This window comes from Nomascus leucogenys, unplaced genomic scaffold, assembly GCF_006542625.1.
Source record: "Nomascus leucogenys isolate Asia unplaced genomic scaffold, Asia_NLE_v1 Super-Scaffold_361, whole genome shotgun sequence".
Taxonomy (NCBI): Eukaryota; Metazoa; Chordata; class Mammalia; order Primates; family Hylobatidae; genus Nomascus; species Nomascus leucogenys.
In genome coordinates, this window is record NW_022095772.1 from 1610229 (window position 1) to 1629848 (window position 19620).

The following is a 19620-nucleotide window of genomic DNA, read 5'->3' on the forward strand; positions in this document are numbered from 1 at the left end:
TTTTCTTCGCTCACCCACGGTTCCCCAGTTTCTGTTTCCCTCTGCAGAGACAGTCATCTTTTCTTGTATATCCTTCTGGATGTTGTCTATAAATATGGAGGCATTATTAGTGTAGAGCATGGTGGTTTTTATGAGCCATCCCAAGTGTAGTATTTATTAGGATAGTGCATTAAAGTGATAAAATTAATCATACATAGAAAATTATTGCAAAGTTTGGAAAAGATTGAGTAAAGTAGCATTTGTACTACATGGCTTTCGAAATTTCAAACACAGGTGTGCACTTCTTCAACTCCCTTCTTTATGGATATTATAATCTTAGCATAAATAAGTAGGAAGATATGAAACAAGAATATAGAAACTAAGCTGAGGACATTTTGTTTCCAGGATCTGGGAAAGAAAGAAGTTTATGAACTCCCAAGTGATTGTAGAGCATCTCTGTGGGAATGGTTAAATTGATCTGAAGCAAAGCCCTTCGGGGGCAGAAAAGCCTCCAGAGCGCCAGATGTCGCTGTGGTTCCGTGGTGAGAGAGGGCGTGCGTCTCTGTGGTTATAAAGTTGGGGGTGGAGTGGCCGGGAGATGATGGCTGATGAAGAGGAAGAAGTCAAGCCGATCTTGCAGAAATTGCAGGTGGGGCCGTAGATTAAATTCTGTATGTGGTTTTGTTACTCCGAATGAAGCAGGGAGTCCAGTTAATGTACTGCCTGCGAATTCCCCGGCACACACGCGAAGCTGCCTGCGTCTGTGTGGTTACTATAACAACCCTCGAGGGTGCAGCCGCAGCCAGCCAGGGAGCTTCCCAGTGTGTTGGAACCTCCTGCTGCCGACCTGACTGCGGTTAATTTCAGTCCTGTATGGAAGAAGATTTGTTGCTCCTAACTATTCATGTACATTTTTAGAGAGGACATTGTTTTCTCGATTCATCCATAGCGAATAGCATATACGTGTGTGGCAGATCTGCATGAACTATCACCACATGTTGTTTTGATCCCTACAAAAGCCATTTAACACCTTTCTGCTTTGAATTTGGCAACAATCACGCTAATGACCTGCACTGCAAGTGTCCTGGTTGCTCCCCTTAGGATTTCAGTTTTGATTTCTTTCAACCTGCGTAATTCCACTTTGGGGTCTGATGCAGAGGGGTCCAGACTCCACGTAGTCCACAGGTGACTGTGCTTCTGAGTAAGACTAGTCTTTTGGACTTGGTAGGGAGGCGTTAACTAGTTGCTTGGCTGTTTGCCTTTAAGAACTCACGATTTTCCTTAAACCTCAGGAACTCAGTTCTTCGCTCTAAGACGGCCTATAACTTAAATATTAGAACTATGACAGGCTTGTAACTTGCCTAAAGGTGTTTAACGCACAAATTTAAATATTGGTGAAATTTCTTTGTTCTTGAGTACATTAAAATAGTAACACTTTTTAGAGTGTTCCAGCTGATTTGGATTAACTTCATTTTATTCCCTAATTGTGACTGGCTGAAATCAGATTCTCAATTCTGGTTCTATATTAGAAACATTATTTGTGTATATATGTTTGTATATGCACAGAAAAAATCTGAAAAGGTATACAAATCAGTGGTTATCACTGAGGTTGTTTGGGGGAATTTTTTACTTTCTGTTTTTTACATGTATCTGTTTGAATTTTAACGACTTACATGTATTGATTTTGCCATGAGAAAATAAGTTTCTAAAAACATTCAGTCCAGGGGAAAACAAAACCAAACAATAAAACCAAACAACTTCTTGAATGTTTGGTTTAACAACTAAAACCAATCAATAAGCCCCTCTCTAAAACTCTTAATTTGCAGCCATGTTGATTGCAGGACAAAAGGAAATTGGTTGTAATTTTTTATGAGAATTGTCTTTTCCTAGGTTCATTTGTGGTAAATGTCCTAAGCAGCTTGGGAGAGGATACTTCCGTAATCTTGGGGTGGGGTCGGTGCAGGAATGGAATAAAGGAGTGAAGTAGAAAAGAGGAAAAGGATTAGATAATGGTGTTGCTGTTCATGGAGATGGTGGTAAACTTTGATTTCATTGTTGAAGACATTTTAGTGTAAAAGGAATGTATAAAAGGATATTTCTCAAAGTGTGTTTTATAGTTTCATTACAGTCATCTGGGGTGCCTGTTAAAAATGTAGAATTTTGAGTTCTGCTAAACTGTTAAAATCAGAGTCTCTGCAGGCTGGGTCTTGAATATAATACAATAAAATTTGAAAAGCATTACTGCAGAGGGTGCTAGTCTGTTCCCTTCATTCTGGATAGGATTTTAAATTAAGTATAGCACATATGTATTTGTTAGAACAGGGATAGTTAGTTAGTTAATTCAATCAAGTGTAGTGAATTAGAGCCTATCATGTCCCAAGGCCCGTTCTGGTGCTCAGGTGTAGCTCGAAACAAAACAGATTAAAGGCCTTTCCATTCTGGAGCTTACATTTCAGTGGTGGAGGCAGACAATAGACAATTAATGATAGGCCACATGATTTTAAATAAGTATGAAGAAAAATAAGAGTATGATTTAACAGTAGAGGAGAGAAGGAAGTGATTATATATTTCTGCTGCTATCTATTCAGTTTCAGGAAAGAATAGGGTATCTCTTATCCGAAATGCTTAGGACTAGAAGTTTTTTGGATTTTTGATTTTTTTGAATTTTGGAATATCTGCATATACATAATGAGATAACTTGGGGATGGGACCCAAATCTAAATATGAAACTTGGTGGCTTATGCCTGTAGTCCCAGCACTTTGGGAGGCTGAGGTGGGAGGATTGCTTGAAATCAGGAGTTTGAGACCAGCCTGGGCAACCTACGAGACTCTTTTTTTTTTTTTTTTTTGAGACGGAGTCTCACTCTGTTGCCAGGCTGGAGTGCAGTGGCGCGATCTTGGCTCACTGCAACCTCTGCCTCCCAGGTTCAAGCGATTCTCCTGCCTCAGCCTCCCGAGTAGGTGGGACTACAGGTGTGTGCCACCATGCCTGGCTAATTTTTGTATTTTTAGTAGAGACTGGGTTTCACAGTGTTGGCCAGGATGGTTTCAATCTCTTTGTCATCCATCTGCCTTGGACTACCAAAGTTCTGGGATTACAGGCATGAGCCACCGCGCCTGGTGACCCTGTCTTTTAAAAAAGAAAAAAAAAATTGTTTCATTTACACTTTATACCCATAGGCTGAAAGTAATTTGATACAATATTTTTAATAATTTTGTGCCTGAAACAACATTTTGACTGCATTTTGACTGTGTGTCAGGTGTGGAATTTTCTACTTGTGGTGTCAGCATTTCAAAAGTTTCGGATTTTGGAGGATTTCAGATTTTTGGGTTAGGGATGCTTGACCTGTAGTAGAAAAGCTTTGCCTGGTATGACAGGAAGACTCAGAGGCATTTAAGAGGAAAGAGAGTATTTATTTGTAAAAAATCCAAGACAGCAAGAAGATGACTTGACAAAAAAATCAAACTAAACAAAACCACAATAAGCATTTAAAAGAACAAAATGCTGCAAAAATACCAAAGCTACCAAGTTCAGATTGGTATGTTTGTGGTGGAAAACCGTGACTCTCTAACACGTTTATTATATTCACAAAGGTTGTATTGTATTTTCAGATCTCAGCGTATGAAAAATCAGGGATAAAATGGTTTTAGTTGAGAAGTCCAACTTTAAGAGTAAAGTTCAAAGTGTTATTCTTTTAGGACCAGGACCATATAGAATGATCTTACTAACTTTTGGTTTATCTTAAGTTGCAGTGTTTCTCTCCTCATGACTGTGGTATGTGAAGTGCTTAGTCATATTAGAAGCCCTGCTGCGGCAGGGAGACAAAATGGTCATCACAGTACAGACACTGGCATGGGACAACATGGGACCATGAGAGCTGGCCTGGGGTACTGGCTGCTTTTCCTCATGATTTGTGGCATTTTAGTAAACCTGTCCACCTGCCTATTGTGCCATTCATAGATGAGAAAGAGAATTGGTATTTCTAGACCAAGAGCTGGTATGGCTAGCCAATTTCAAGTTTCCGTGTCCAGTGATCTCTCCACTTAATGGTTCCATTGTCATACTTTTTAGGAACTAGTGGATCAGCTCTATTCATTTCGAGACTGCTATTTCGAGACACATAGTGTTGAGGATGCTGGGAGGAAGCAACAGGATGTGCGGAAGGAGATGGAGAAGACCCTACAGCAGATGGAAGAAGTAGTGGGTATGAGCCCTAGAGATTGTACAACCCCCATCCTTCAGTGAAATGTGATTGACCTTTGCTCCCTCCTCATAGATTCTTTGGTATCCTATCTGTTACTGCTATAGGGTAGTACAATGTAATATTACTTCTCAGGGCCCCCATGCAACCTTTCATTCCCTAAGCCACTTTTCCTAAAATTTGATTATAGCAAATGGCATGAAATTAAAGAGCATACTTACTTGAAGTATTGCAGTAATCTGACTTTCTGCCTCTAATTTCTTTTACTTTCAAATCCACTTATCTAATACCATGGCCATGGCTATCTTTCTGAATCATTACTTCATGCATTTAACCTTATCCTCTCATCTGCCTTTTTGCTCAGGTATCTTTAAAGATTCCTGCTATTGACTAGCTGAAGTCTAACCCCCTTAACCTGGTATTTAAGTGTCCATTGTTTTACTCTGTTTTCTAACCTTATCTCTGACTAATTACTTGTAGAGGAACTTTCTGTTTCATCCAGGTTGAACTGTTTCTTCTCCCATGAACATGGCCACATGTACTTCTGATTCTGTGTCTTTGTTTATATCATTTTCTAACCTGGAGGGTCTTTTCTTCTCTCTCTCTCTCTGTTTTGTTTTAATGATAACTATTTGTCCTGACTAATCTTCTCTTCACTTGTTAAAGCCCATTCATTGGGCTAATGCCATATGCTCTTTTTCATGGTTTTAATTTTCCATGTTTATGCTTTGTCTTCTCCACCAGATTGTAAACCCCTCTAGGAAAGTTAGCAACCAAGCTGATCCTTGTAGATAGGGGCCCCAGAAACAGATGGCAGAAGCTCTAGAAATAGTGCTTTCTTTGTTGCCTAATTAGCTAACATAGCACTCTGCCTATGGTGAGCTTTCAATAAATGGTTTATTGATAAATATTTTCCTCGACTCTTTTTATTCCTAAAACTGACATGTAGTTATTTTTTGAGAGAAAGTGCCCTGGTCTTTAACTGTAAGATTGCTTGTTTTTTTCCCACTTTATCTTTTTTTCTTCCTCTTAGGTTCTGTCCAGGGCAAGGCACAAGTTCTAATGCTAACTGGGAAAGCACTAAATGTGACTCCTGACTATAGCCCTAAGGCTGAGGAGCTTCTGTCAAAGGCTGTGAAGCTGGAGCCCGAGCTGGTGGAAGCCTGGAACCAGCTGGGTGAGGTGTACTGGAAAAAAGGGGATGTTGCAGCTGCCCACACCTGCTTCTCAGGAGCCCTCACCCATGTGAGCTGCCCCCTATCCCTTTGGAAAGCACAGATGGGAAGGATGAATTTCTTTGGTTCTATGAGTTTCCCTAGGACATGAATACCAGAGTAGAACTGAAATTGAACTGGGACAGAATCAGGAGGGAGGAAAGGTCGGAGAGCAGACCCGAATGAGGAAAATAGAGGCAGGGGCCTAGGAAAGGAAGATGATGATGGGATCAGGTTCAGGGGGAGAAAGGAAGTGAAGAAAAGCTAGCAGCTAAGCTGATCCTTGTAGATGGTGGTTGAAGATACAGATGGCAGCAAGAATTTAGATGAAAAAATTAGGGCTGGATATGGTAGCTTACACCTGTAATCCTAGCACTTTGAGGGGCTGAGGCAGGAGGATCACTTGAGCTCAGGAGTTTGAGACCAGCCTAGGCAATATGGTGAGACCTTGTCTCTACAAAAAAAAAAAAAAAAAAAAAAAAAAAAAAAATATATATATATATATATATATATATATATATATATATATAAATATATAAATATAAAAGCTGGGCATGGTTGTATGTGCCTGTAATCCCAGTTAGGAGGCCAAGGCACAAGAATCACTTGAACCCAGGAGGTGGAGGTTGCTGTGAGCCAAGATTATGCCACTGCACTCCATCCTGGGCAACAGAGTGAGACCCTGTCACAAAAAGAAAAATACGGCCAGGCGCGGTGGCGCACACCTGTAATCCCGCGCTTTGGGAGGCTGAGGCAGGCAGATCACTTGAGGTCAGGAGTTCAAGACCAGCCGGCCAACGTGGTGAAACTCAGTCTCTACTAAAAATACAAAAATTAGCCGGGCATGGTGGTGCATACCTGTAGTCCCAGCTACTTGGGAAGCTGAGGCAGGAGAATGACTTAACTCGCGAGGCAAAGGTTGCACTGAGCCGGAATTGCGCCATTGCACTTCAGCTTGGGCGACAGAGCAAGAATCCACCTCAAACAAAACAAAACAAAAAAATTAAAAAGGTGAAAAATTAGATTTAGAAGATTGAGTTCAGAATAGATCTGGAAAGGGGAGGTAGAATCAGGAAGATTGAGTATGTGCCTTTTCTATTTGCAGTGCAGGAACAAAGTCTCCTTGCAAAACCTGTCAATGGTGCTTCGTCAGCTGCGGACTGACACTGAAGATGAACATTCTCACCATGTCATGGACAGTGTCCGACAGGCTAAGTTGGCTGTTCAGATGGATGTCCATGATGGCCGCTCCTGGTGTGAGTGCTCTCAAAAGATCTCCAACAGGTTTCTAGAGCAGATGTTTTCAATCACAGCAACATTTGCAGTCCATCTTTTGAGTCTGATTCTGAGGTTTAAGCCAGAGAGGGCATCTTTGTTTTGAAGACACATGAAAGACATTTTGGGGAACTGCTTTTCTAGGAACTCTTCGATCTTTTGATCCTAGTTTTCACATAAGCAAGGCAGGGCTTTTGTACAGTCTGTTCAAATTTCAGTTTGGTGTCCTTGGTGCTCTATCCTAGTGGAATTTTGGGTATACTAAGTATCGTGTCATTCCTGGTTTGGGTTTCTTGTGGGACCTTTCAAATATACTTTTAAGAATGATCAAAATAAGTCATATCTTGAACTTGTACTCTGAGATGATTTGTCACTGTGTTTCACTTTCAGATATTCTTGGGAATTCATATCTTTCCCTTTACTTCTCTACTGGCCAGAACCCTAAGATCTCCCAGCAAGCCCTCAGTGCCTATGCCCAAGCCGTAAGTACTTATGGTCACCAGGCCAGATGAATAGGCAACAACAGAAGCAAAAGCATTGTTCAGTCTTCTTTGTGGTCCTTTAGCAAGCATCATGGGCAGTGGCAGTGTTTGCTGGCGTCTCATTTTTGTGATTTTGCAAAGATGTGTCTGCAGAGATGACTGACTTCTTATAACTTGAGTGTTAGGAACCACTTGCATTGTGTTGCAGGAACCACTTGCATTGTGTTGCATTGGTGCTGGATAGCTCCTTGACCTGTCTAGGTTTCTTACACACATATATAACCAAATCACAGAGCTGCCTCAACGTGTTCATCTTTTTTAATGGGAAAAAAGTCTATTAAAATAATGCTTATTAATATTTTTGTACATTCATTTTAAAGAACAATGAAAACTTATACTTCAGTGTAAATTAAGTGCTATCCCCAAATTAAGTGTTAGATCATATTATGGCTCTGGATTTTCCATGGGCTAAAAGAGAAAACAATGTGTAGCTTGTTCTGTGTCATTTCCTAGGAATTAAGTGAATTAGGTTATTTAGGTTTTCAAGAAATTTATTTAGGTTTTCAAGCATTTTTATGTTGATAGGCATTTGCATAGGACTTTCGCTCAGACTTTGAGTGCCTTTTTTCTCATTATTAGAATTGGCTTCTGACTTCACATTGGTCCTCTGAGCACTTTTATCTAGCTCTCATATTTACCTTTCTTCTTTTGCTTCTCTTGATTTAGACAATTGCTTTTTAACTTATCATTACTTATTCTGCTCCATGTGGTAGAATAAAGAACACAGTTCCTGTATGTTCATATTTGCAATTCAGGGACTGCCTTTTAAATTTGTTTTTCTCCCCCTCCTGCCACCCTCCCCACAACTCTACCTTTGACTTTAAACTACCCTTTTTCAATCATGGAACTTTTAGAGCAATTATATTTTACTCTAATTTCTTAATTTGGTGAATGTTTACATTTTAAAGAATAGTGTGGTATATTCCTTCAACATTTTATATTTGGCTTCTGCTAAATAGTCACTTTTTAATCTTTTTTTTTTTTTTTTTTTTTTTTGAGACGGAGTCTCACTCTGCCACCCAGGCTGGAGTGCAGTGGCATGATCTCGGCTTGCTGCAACCTCCGTCTCCCAGGTTCAAGTGATTCTCCTGCTTCAGCCTCTCGAATAGCTGGTATTACAGGCACGCGCCACCATGCCCGCCTAATTTTTGTATTTTTAGTAGAGACAGGGTTTCACCATATTGGCCAGGCTGGTCTTGAACTCTTGACCTTAGGTGATCCATCCGCCTCGGTTTCCCAAAGTGTTGGGATTACAAGTGTGAGCCACCATGCCTGGTCATCTCTTTTTAATCTGAAGTTTTTCGCCCAGACCTGCATTTGTAAACATATCTGAACCAACCATTTAAACAATTTTAATTCATGTTGTTTGTGCTTTTACAATGCGTCAGGTAATGAAGAGAATTAAAAAAATATAATAAGCATAGTCATGAACATAGCCAGCAGTTGCTTCACAGCACATGGTCTGCACTGTCTTGTGGTGTCTGGCCATCTATTTTATCTGTTTAAAAAAAATTCTTTTTCTGGCCATCTATTTTAGTTAGAGTCTGAATTTGGCTTTCTGTGTGTGTTTTAAGGGAACTTGGATGTAGAAACATGATTCCACATGTGCCTGGAGCTAGGTTTATGGGCAGAGGAAATGCATTAAATGAACACCATTTCTATCCTAGCCTTTCTTCATTTATTGCCAGCACTTCAATATTTAAATTTTTAAAAATCAAAATGATTTCACCTATATCATTCATTTATTTATTTTTTTTGAGATGAAGTCTCACTCTGTCACCCAGGCTTGAGTGCAGTGTTGTGATCTCGGCTCACTGCAACCTCCACCTCCCGTGTTAAAGCAATTCTGCCTCAGCCTCCTGAGTAGCTGGAATTACAGGTGCATGCCACCGTGCCTGGCTAATTTTTGTATTTTTAGTAGAGACAGTGTTTCACCACGTTGGCCAGTCTGGTCTTGAGCTCCTGACCTCAGGTGATCCACCAGCCTCGGCTTTCCAAAGTGCTGGGATTACAGCTGTGAGCCACTGTGCCCGGCCCACATATTTCATTTATATAAAGATTTATTCTATCTTTATAATACTACATGGATAAATTATAATAATATTTTAAAGTCTCACACATACAAAAACACTTATACCCTAAGGTTTTAGGGACTAAGATACCCACACTGTTATACGGTAACTGCTTCTGTGGTATAGATAACATTTTGACTAGGAAGAAACTTCCATTTCTCTAGGAAGAGGAGGTGTAGGACATGCTGGGCATGTCAGTCCTTAACATTGAGACAGGATCCACTGATAATCTTTTCATCCCATTATAGGAGAAGGTTGACAGAAAAGCTTCTAGCAATCCTGACCTTCATCTGAACAGGGCGACGGTAAGACCTTTGGGGTGTAGTCATCTGAGGGTCAAATAAATAAGACATCTAGGTCTTAGCTTGTGAGGATAACTGAGTTTGCATAGGGACAAGATTGGGTACAGACTGCGAGAGGAAAGCCGTGCTATTTCTATAAATAGCTAGCTCGGTTTGGCTTCAGTATCTGGTGTAGTCACTGGAGGGAAAGGAGAAAGGGCTGAGGAGGTGGAAGAATATGTAGAGAATGGGGGGATCTTTTAGAAGACTTCTGAAATGTTAAGTAAATATTAAGGTCAAGTGACCCAAAATATACAACTTAACTATTTTAGAGTTTGGAAATTAGCTTCTTTGAAATGATTCCATCTTTGGGGTTGTGATCATCTTGGCTAGGAAGAAAGATGTAAGGTGTTACCAGCTCTTCAGGCTATTTGTTGTAGCACAGGAAAATAACAAGGAAGGAAAACAGTTTATTTCTCTAGATTCCTAGCCCATGGTGCCATTATTCCTTCGGGATAGTTTGTTTGGATATACTTATAATTGGGATATACTTCTTGTACAGTTGCATAAATATGAAGAGAATTATGGGGAGGCCCTGGAGGGCTTCTCTCGGGCTGCAGCCCTGGACCCTGCCTGGCCAGAGCCCCGGCAACGAGAGCAACAACTTCTGGAATTCCTGGATAGATTAACCAGCCTCCTTGAGAGTAAGGTAAAAATGTCTGAAGGGCTGAATTCTACTTTTTAAAAAAAATTTTGCCATGGGTCAATAAAATAAGAATAAATAGGTTTAGGAGGTAGTGATCCTATAGAAGTGGGTGGGAGGGAAGGATTAGAATCTCAAGGAAGGCAACTAGTTTCCAGCTTCTTACCTATTTCCCCTTCTTTGCAGGGAAAGGTGAAGACCAAAAAGCTGCAGAGCATGCTGGGAAGCTTGCGCCCAGCCCATCTAGGCCCTTGCGGTGATGGGCACTATCAGTCAGCCTCTGGGCAGAAAGTGACCCTGGAGCTCAAGCCACTGAGTACGCTTCAGCCTGGGGTGAACAGCGGTGCCGTCATCCTGGGAAAGGTGGTATTTAGCCTCACCACAGAGGAGAAAGTCCCCTTGTGAGTTTCTCTTGGATTTCCCCCGTTTTACCCTTTTGAACTAATTGCTCTCACTTCCTGTTCTTTCCCTGGCAGTTGAGGAGATTGTCAGTGGTCACAGATTTGTGACTTCTGATTTCCTTCTGTGACTGTCCTATGGGCAGATATTGCCTGGGTGATGTTTAACAATCTTTTGATCAGAGGCTTTTATAGATTCTGTCACTGCCCATTTTTATCCCTGAGTTTGGTGCTATGTGGATTCCTATATCCATAGTTGAAATTTGGCAGGACATATTTTTTTTTATAAGACAGAAACCTCAAAATTCTTCTGTCCCTTTGCATTTTCATGATCATAGAAGTTGAAAGAGGACAAATTCTTAGTCCTGTTTGTACTTAGGTATACTTAGGCAGTTCTGAAATGTGAGCTTTGAGTCATAATTTAAAGTCTGGTTGGGAGATTGTCTTAGATGTCATTCAACAAATATTTATTGAGTGTTTAGTATATGTGTCATAGGGAGTGAGAAAAAAGAAATGTAAAGGACCCAGATGCAGGTACGTCTAGCAGCAGAGGAAATGAATTAAGAATATTAAGAATATTTATTTAGAAAATTTTTGGATCTTGAAAAGTTAGGGCTTAGTGAATGCCACCACTCCTTGGTCCTTCACTCGCTTCCTAATCCCTGGTTGACTGGTTTCCCCTTTCTCTTTTCTACTGAAATTGTTATTTTCCTAGGATCACCATTGTCTTTCTAGGCACTGGATCCAGCAACTTCTGTTGTGTGGTTCCAAAACATTCTGACTTCTCTCTCACTATTGCCTTTCATATCCCTTCTGTTCCATCTAAACAGAAATATTCACAATTCCCATTATATGCCCAAGCTTTCTCCATGGCATTTTCTAGGGGTTTGTGTGTTTGATGAGTTGAAGGGCAAAAAGATAGTTGAGAACAGTTTAGTTAACTAGAGCAAATCCTAGAGCCGAGAAGAATTAGAAAGGGATATAGACAAAGGTAGGTTTTGGAGGACCTTGAGAACAAATAGATATTTTGCCACTCCTTGGTTTCTCTTTTTCTGCCCAACTTTTAAATCTTAGGTTCCGAGGACTCTATTTTTGTTTTTTTCCTTTTTTCTCTTTATACTAGGATGGCCTGTAGTTGCCAACTTTGATCACTTATCAGTGGTTGCTTGACATATTGTGTAGAAGGATTTCGAGGCTTTGACTGGATTCATCAGGAGAGTGCTTTGCTTGATTGCAGTGTTTCCTGTGAATTCAGGTGTGTCAAGTGACGGCATGAGTGTGATTCTTCTCCATCCTGTCTATAGATCATCTTGCCTTGTGATGTCATATAAACCCAAGGCTTTGGCAGCCTCCTATATGCTCACATATATATCTCCAGCCCAAGCTTCATTTCCAAGTGTTGGATTCCTATAACCAACTGCCTCTGGGTTCCAATAAGAAATCTCTAACTCAGTATTTCAGTATTACTCACCTAAATCTTTCTCTGTAAACCTGCTTCTCCTCTCTGGATTCCTTGTGAATGAATGGTATCAACTCTCAGTCACTTGGTGAAGACTTTTGGAAGAATAGGCTTCTCCATTCTCCAAAAAGATTTGCCTTTTTTGTCCTGTAGACTTGACTTCTCTGTGTTTACCACCTTAGTTCACCCCCTTATCACTTCTCCAAATAGGTCTCCCCGATTCTCTGGTTTCCTCCAGTGTTCCACAGTGCTGCCAGAGAAATGTTTCTTAGATGTAAATCTGACCATTGCTACTTCTTATTTAAGATCCCTTACTGGTACTATATGTAGCTTTTGGGATAAAGTATGAACTACTTAGCTTAGCATACAAAGTCCTTCATGATTTGCTCCCTGCTTCTTTTTCCATTATCTTCTGTCTCTTGCCCACCTGTGCCTTTTGTTTCAACCGTGGAACAATTTTGTTGGTTTTAGAGCAGCTGTTTTCCTGCCTCTGTGTCTTTACATGCAGTTACTCTGCCTGGATAATCTCTAGCTTCTTCTTGGCATAGCTAACATCCTCTTCTGCCCCCAACATTTTGTTAGAAAAATTTTCAAACATACAGCTAAGTTGAAAGAATTTTACATTGAACATTTGTGTTCTCAACCACTTATATTTTACCATTAACATTTTATTTTACTTAGCTTATTACGTATCGGTCTGTTTATCCTGCTATCAGAGTAAATTGCAGAGATCAATATACTTTACATACTTTAGCATGCAGTCATTAACTGAGTTCAGTATTTGTTTCAATTTTTTCTTTTTATGTAAAATTTACATACAATGAAATGTACAATTTTAAGCTTACATTTCATAGCTTTTAACAAATGGAAAATATCTGTATAAGCCAAATAGAGATCATTACCACCATTCCGGGAAGTTCCCTCATATTCCCTCCAAGTCAATCTCTGTTCCTATTCCCTCAGAGGTTTTTAAAATTTTTACCAAGGATTAATTTTTCTGTGTTAACCCAGCTGGTTTTTTACCCTTTAAGATTCACTTTGAGCGTCACCTCTTCCAGGAAATCTTCCCTGCTTTCCAATTTTGATTTAGATATTTCTCCTCTGGGCTCCCACAGTCCAGTCTGTGGCTTCATTGAATTCAGCACAAGGGAAAAGTTATTCTGGCACCCATTACACTGTGCTGTAAGTGATGACTTCATTGTCTGACTCCTGCTAGACTATAGGTCATTCATAGCTGGATTGGTGTCTTACTGCTAAACACAATGCTTGGCACATATGTAGTATTTGGTGAAAGTCTGTGGAATTAAACTACACAGACAGTGATGGTCAGAGGCTTTGGTTAAGAGTATGATAGTTAAATTGATAGATCGGGAATAATGTTACAACTGTAACATGTTGGTCTAGTTCATCATTAATATTTGTTGAATGGCTTCAGTGTGCTTTGTCCTAAGTTCTTAGCAGAGTGACTGATGAGTTTCAGAAAAATGAAGACTCAGATGTACAAAGTGGAGGATGGTACCTCTCATAGGTTTTCTGAGTAACTGAGAAGAAGCATTTGTTTATTTTGTTAGTATTTTATTTTTAAAATTTAATTAACTAAGTTAAATTTTATATTTTATTTTAATTACCTATCACTGACTTTAAGTCCAGTATTTTGCTAGTATTTTTAAACCACTGTTTCTGCTCTTCTTTCCTACCCACATACCTTTTTGTTTTCCTCTCTCCTAATCTATCTTTACGTGGCAGTACATTTGGCCTGGTAGATTCAGATGGACCTTGCTATGCAGTGATGGTGTACAATATAGTGCAGAGCTGGGGAGTGCTCATTGGAGACTCTGTAGCCATCCCTGAGCCCAACCTGCGGCTTCACCGAATTCAGCACAAAGGAAAGGTGAGCAATGGCTAGGATTCTCTTCCAACTCGTAGGCTCTAAAAGTAGAACCAAGCTTATCTTTTTATAAAAGATATAGAAATAATTATATGTGAGTATGTGTGTAGGCTATGTGTATATATATATTTTTTATATATATATATAAAATCTATTTTATATATATTTTTTATATATATATAAAATCTATTTTATATATATTTTTTATATATTTATTTTTACTAAGAAGGTAAACTGGTAAGCAAAAAAATAAAAAAAATGGAGTGAAATAGTATCACTCAGGTGTTATATTATCACTCAGATATTACTGCCTTTTAACTGTTACTGTTAACAGTTTGGTGTATATATCTAAAGTCTTTTCTTTTCACAAATATATACGCATATATTTATATCTATATTTTAAATCATGAGTGGGATATTATATGCAAATGTTTGTGGATGTTTCCTATGTTTTTACATATTTCACCACATTGAGTAGACATGGGGTAATGAAGATGGTAATGATAGTTAACATTTATTTAACACTTAATTGAGTGCTAGACACTGTGCTAAGAGTTTTTATTACCTGCCTTGCCCCATTCAATTCTTACAAAAATCTTATGAATGTAGATATTTAACTACTGTTTAACTATTTAGATCGGGGTTGGCAAAGCCCATTGACCAAATCTGGCTCACTGCTTGTTTTTATTAATAATGGTTCTAGGCTGGGCATGGTGGCTCATGTGTAAAATCCCAGCACTTTGGAAGGCCAACGTGGGAGGATCACTTGAGCCCAGGAGTTTAAGACCAGCCTGGGCAACATAGTGAGACCCTGTCTCTACAAAAAAATGTTAAAAAGCTTAGCCAGGTATGGTAGCACATGCCTGTAGTCCCAGGTACTAAGGAGGTTGAAGTGAGAGAACCACTTTATCTCAGGAGTTTGAGGCTGCAGTAAGCCATTATTGTCCCATTGCACGCCAGCCTGGGTGATAGAGAAAGTCTGCCTCAAAAAAAAAAAAAAAAAAAAGGACAAAAAAGAGAATGGTTTCTATGTTCTTAAATGAAAAAAACTGACAGAAGCATAATATTTTGTGATATGTGAAAATTACAGGAAATTCAGATTTCAGTGTCCACAAATAAAGCTTTATTGGAACACAGCCTCGCTCATTTGCTTACTGTTGTCTGTGGTTGTTTTTGCACTATAGTGTCAGAGGTGACTTGTTCTGTAACAGAGACCATATGACCTACAAAGCCTAAAATATTTACTATCTGGCCCTTTACAGAAAGACTGTGATGACCTCAGATCTAGATTAGTACTTTTATAATAGAAAAAAAAATTAGAAACACAGTGAGGATTTTTATATCTTTGCTTGTATCTATGATTAGTTCCTTAAATGAATTTCTAACGTAGACTCCTGGGTCCAAAGGGTATGCAGAATTCTGAGGCTTTTGATATATATTGCCAAATAATTCTTTGGAAAATGGTACTAGTTAGTTGTCACTACCAACAGTGGATGTAAATAAGTGTTTCTCTGTAGTTTTTTTCTCAACTCTGGTTGGAAACCTTTGAAAAGTTATTTTCTAATTTTACAGGGAAAATATAGCATGAATATTATTTTAATTTATATTTCTTGTATAAATTGCCATTTTTTGTGTCACTTGTCGATATTTCTGTGAAGACTTAAAAAAAATTGGTTTATGAGAACTTTTAAATTTACTTTACTTGGACTTAAAAGAGCCTGCCTCTCATTGCCATATTTTTTGGATGAAGATTATTTAACATGTTTTAACAACTTAAAATACACTTGAACTGATAAAGTGAGCTGATACCCTTTTTGTTATTAGGAAAATGGCTACATTCTGTTTCATGTTCTATTTCCTCCTCTTGATATAAAAAAGAGAAATAACTTTAATTTGTATTTGGTGGATTAAATTAGGACCTTATAAACATTTGGACTGAGATTTTCTCAGGATTCCCACTGGCTCTGGTCAGCTGCTATGTGTATCTAGTTAATTATCAGGAAACACCGTGGGAAAAGGCAGCTTCTGTGAGAGTTGGTTGCATTCTTTTGTTAGGCAATGCCAGGAACCCGCCTTTTCTGGATCAAAGAGCTGTCTCATTCTTGTAGTGGCACTACATGACCTTACATGCTCCATGTTTTCCTTCTGAAGATTGAAAACTTTGGGAAAATTTCGTCCCCTTTGTTAGCTCAGTTTTGTCTGATGTGAGATGGAAGCAGAGGGGGTATACAACGGGGGAGGTGGTGCCGAAAGTTGCAAGTGGTGTATCCCCATGCTGGAGCTTTTTCCATCTTGGAATCTGTAGTGAACCTTTGTCTGTCTTTTCTAGGACTATTCCTTTTCCAGTGTTCGAGTGGAGACGCCCCTCCTGCTAGTGGTGAATGGGAAGCCTCAGGGATCCAGCAGCCAGGCTGTTGCCACAGTGGCATCACGACCACAGTGTGAATGACCTTCTTTGACTTGCACGCTCAACAGGGAGTGGAGGAGAGGAGACAAGGCCCTGGACACCAGTCCGGCCACATCCAGTGATTCAGCAGGGATGGGAGGAATGTTTTAAATGAAGACTTTCTCTTTCCCTGCCTGTTTTACACTTCGTATCTCTTCCCTCTCCTCTGTCCTCATCATGTTCCAGCTCTCTACAGGGCCACATACTCTTCTGGCATATCTCTCTTGTCTCTTCCACGGCTCTCTATGTTTTAAGCAAAGAGCATGGAATTGGTAGAAGTCTTGGGATCTTGCCATGGGACAGAGTCCCCAAGGTTCCTGTTGTTGCCTCCTTCCTAAGCCTCATATGTATATATCAGTTCAGTATTTATTGCTAAAGGAGGGGGCTTAATTTTGTAATGGCTTTTATTTTTAGCAATTTTTATTTTTATTTTTGAAATTTAGGTCCTTCCTCTTCTTTGGGGCTGGAACAGAATTAAATTTGTTTGAAAAAAAAAATACCACATAGTTTGGCCTGCTTTATTCTCCCTAGGCTTGTATTCTTGGTTTTAGGATCACTTCAATTTATTGGAGTAATACCCCCGTTTTTTTCTTTATACAAAGTAGTTTATTTCTCTCCCAGTTAAAAGAATTCCGACAATAGACAGCCCAAGGCAGGAATGGCAACTCCACAAAGTTGCTAGAGACCAGCTTTCTTCCATTTTCCCATTCTGTCATTCCCTAGGGGTGGTCTTCACTGTGGTCCAAGATGACAGAGCAATACTGTTCTAATAGTGTTACTAGGCTGAAGGACCAGAGAGAGTTAGATACTTGGTTTCTTTAGAGTCTAGTGACATGTTTTATAACAGTTTATCTTAATATCCTTGTGGTAAAATGGAGAAATGTGAGTGAGGATTAGTAACCAATTGAATTGGCCGGGCACAGTGGCTCACACCTGTAATCCCACCACTTTGGGAGTCCAAGGCAGGTGGATCACGAGGTCAGGAGTTCAAGAACAGCCTGGCCAAGATGGTGAAACTCCGTCTCTACTAAAAATACAAAAATTAGCTGGGCGTGATGGCAGGCATCTGTAATCACAGCTACTGGGGAGGCTGAGGCAGAGAATTGCTTGAACCTGGGAGGTGGAGGTTGCAGTGAGCCGAGATCGTGCCACTGCACTCCAGCCTGGGCGATAGAGCGAGACTCTGTCTCAAACAACAACAACTGAATGCCTATAATATATTAATGTATACAGATGAATTGAGAAGTCTTCTAGTGAAATGGCTCAGATCTTTGTTCTTGGTCCAGTCCTGTCAGTTCTTGATCAGTGCCTTGAATATCATTGATGACTCATTAAATTTATCAAGAATGCAGAGGCCTCCTCAGAGAATGGATGATAGAAATGCATTGATGAGAGAAGTTTATCTATCTATCTATCTAAGAAGTCATAAAGCCTGAGTCTAATAAGATAAAATTTTCAGTCCATTCTTTTGGTCCAAAAAGGCTAACATTCTCAGGTATAGCTTCAACATCATATATGAAAATTACTAAGAATCTTAGTAGATAAGCTAAAGTCAGTATGAGTAACCAGTCTGATATAGTTTGCAAAAACACTCTTCGTGGACTGCACCAAAAAAACCTGTGGTAGCAAGAGACAGTTTTTATTACAAGTACTGTCTGTTATACCACATATGGAGTCTTAAATTAGTTTTCGGTGTCATTTTGAGGCCTAGAGTCATATAAGAGTGATTAGGAGCTTGTGGGGTATAAAAATAACTTGAGAAATGGCTGAAAGCAACTAGGGAAGATGGGGGTAGTAGTATGTGTAAGCATTTGAGGCAGTAGAGATGTGGGACCCAAATACTGTTCCCCTTTTACTCAAGTTCTGAGTTGACATGTTCTGTGTAGGGCTAGAGAGTAGAAAAATGGCCAGTAGGTGGTAGCCAGAGAAGCAGTGTGTACAAACAAGTAAGTATGAAAAATTTGTACATATGGCTTCAGGAATAACTAGAATACCCATAAAATACCCACCTGCCTTAAAAACTAGAACATCATTGATGACTTGGAAGCCCTTGTGTACCTCTCCATGATCTCATTTGTTTTCACAGCTATCTAATATCTCATTGTATGATTATACCATAATTTATTCATCCTATTGTTAAAGGATATTTGAGTTTCTGGTTTTTCTTTTTTTACTATCAAAGCACTACACTATTAATATTCTTGTATATGTCCTGATATGTAAGTGTAAAAGTTTCTTTTACAGCAATGGCTCTTGAAGAGTGGTTCCCAGACCTGCAGCATCAGCATCCCTTGGAACTTCTTTGAAATGCAAATTCTCAAGCCCCCTACCCAGACTTACTGAATTCAAAACTCTGTGGGAAGAGCCCAGCAATTTGTGTTTAGCAAACCCTCCAGGTGATTCTGATGCACAGTAAAATTTGAGAACCACTGTTTAAGAGTATTGACATAGAATGGAATTGCTGGATCATAGAGTATATACATGTTCAACTTTTTTGAGAAGCACTAAACATTTCCAAAGTGTTTATATTAGTTTATGTCTGTACTATCAATAGATGAGTCACCCCAATGCTCCCCATCCTCTTCTGTGCTTGGTATTTTAGGTATTGCAAATACAGGAGATTTGAGTATTATTTCCTTGTGGCCTTAATTTGCATTTCTCTGATTATTAATGAGCTTGAGCATCTTTTCGTATATTTAGAAGCCACTAATATTTTCTCTCAGTAAAATGCCTATTCGTGTCTTTGCACACTTCTGTATTGGATGTCAAATTGATTTATATATTCTCTCTACTAATCGTATGTCTGCATACAGTTTTATCTTTTTTTTTATTCTGTTGGGTCTTTTGCTGAACAGAAGTTCTTAATTTTAATGTCATTGAATTTATCTATCTTTCATGATAATGCTTTTTGTGTTTTAAGAGGTTCTTAGCTCTCCTAAAGTCATAAGGACATTTTCCCTCTATTTTATGAAGTTATATCATTTTGTCCTTTTCTTACAGTGTGACTTTATTTTATGTTATGTAGAGATATAATTTTTTCATAATGAGTAAATAGCCCAGCACCTTTTATTAAAGAATCAATCCTTTCCCTACTGATCTTTAAAGCCCAGTCTGTCTTTTTTTTTTTTTTGAAATTGTCTAGCTTTTTAATTTTTACCAAC

At 39.1% G+C, this 19620-nt stretch overlaps 1 protein-coding gene across 1 annotated transcript; it reads left to right on the top strand.

Moving 5' to 3' along the window:
* The first annotated feature begins 520 nt into the window (after window positions 1-520).
* On the top strand, window positions 521-16946 carry TTC5 (tetratricopeptide repeat domain 5). Its single transcript, XM_003280884.3, has 10 exons — window positions 521-628; window positions 4052-4184; window positions 5215-5426; window positions 6501-6651; window positions 7061-7152; window positions 9533-9589; window positions 10128-10274; window positions 10455-10669; window positions 13872-14016; window positions 16343-16946. The coding sequence occupies exons 1-10, from the start codon at window positions 578-580 to the stop codon at window positions 16460-16462; spliced, it is 1323 nt and encodes a 440-aa protein (XP_003280932.1). The 5' UTR covers window positions 521-577; the 3' UTR covers window positions 16463-16946.
* The last annotated feature ends 2674 nt before the right edge of the window (window positions 16947-19620 follow it).

Coding starts and splice junctions, on each gene's coding strand:
- TTC5 (XM_003280884.3), top strand. CDS start 578: ATGATGGCTGATGAAGAGGAAGAAGTCAAGCCGATCTTGCAGAAATTG. Junction 629..4,051: donor CGATCTTGCAGAAATTGCAG/GTGGGGCCGTAG, acceptor CATACTTTTTAG/GAACTAGTGGATCAGCTCTA. Junction 10,670..13,871: donor ACAGAGGAGAAAGTCCCCTT/GTGAGTTTCTCT, acceptor TTTACGTGGCAG/TACATTTGGCCTGGTAGATT.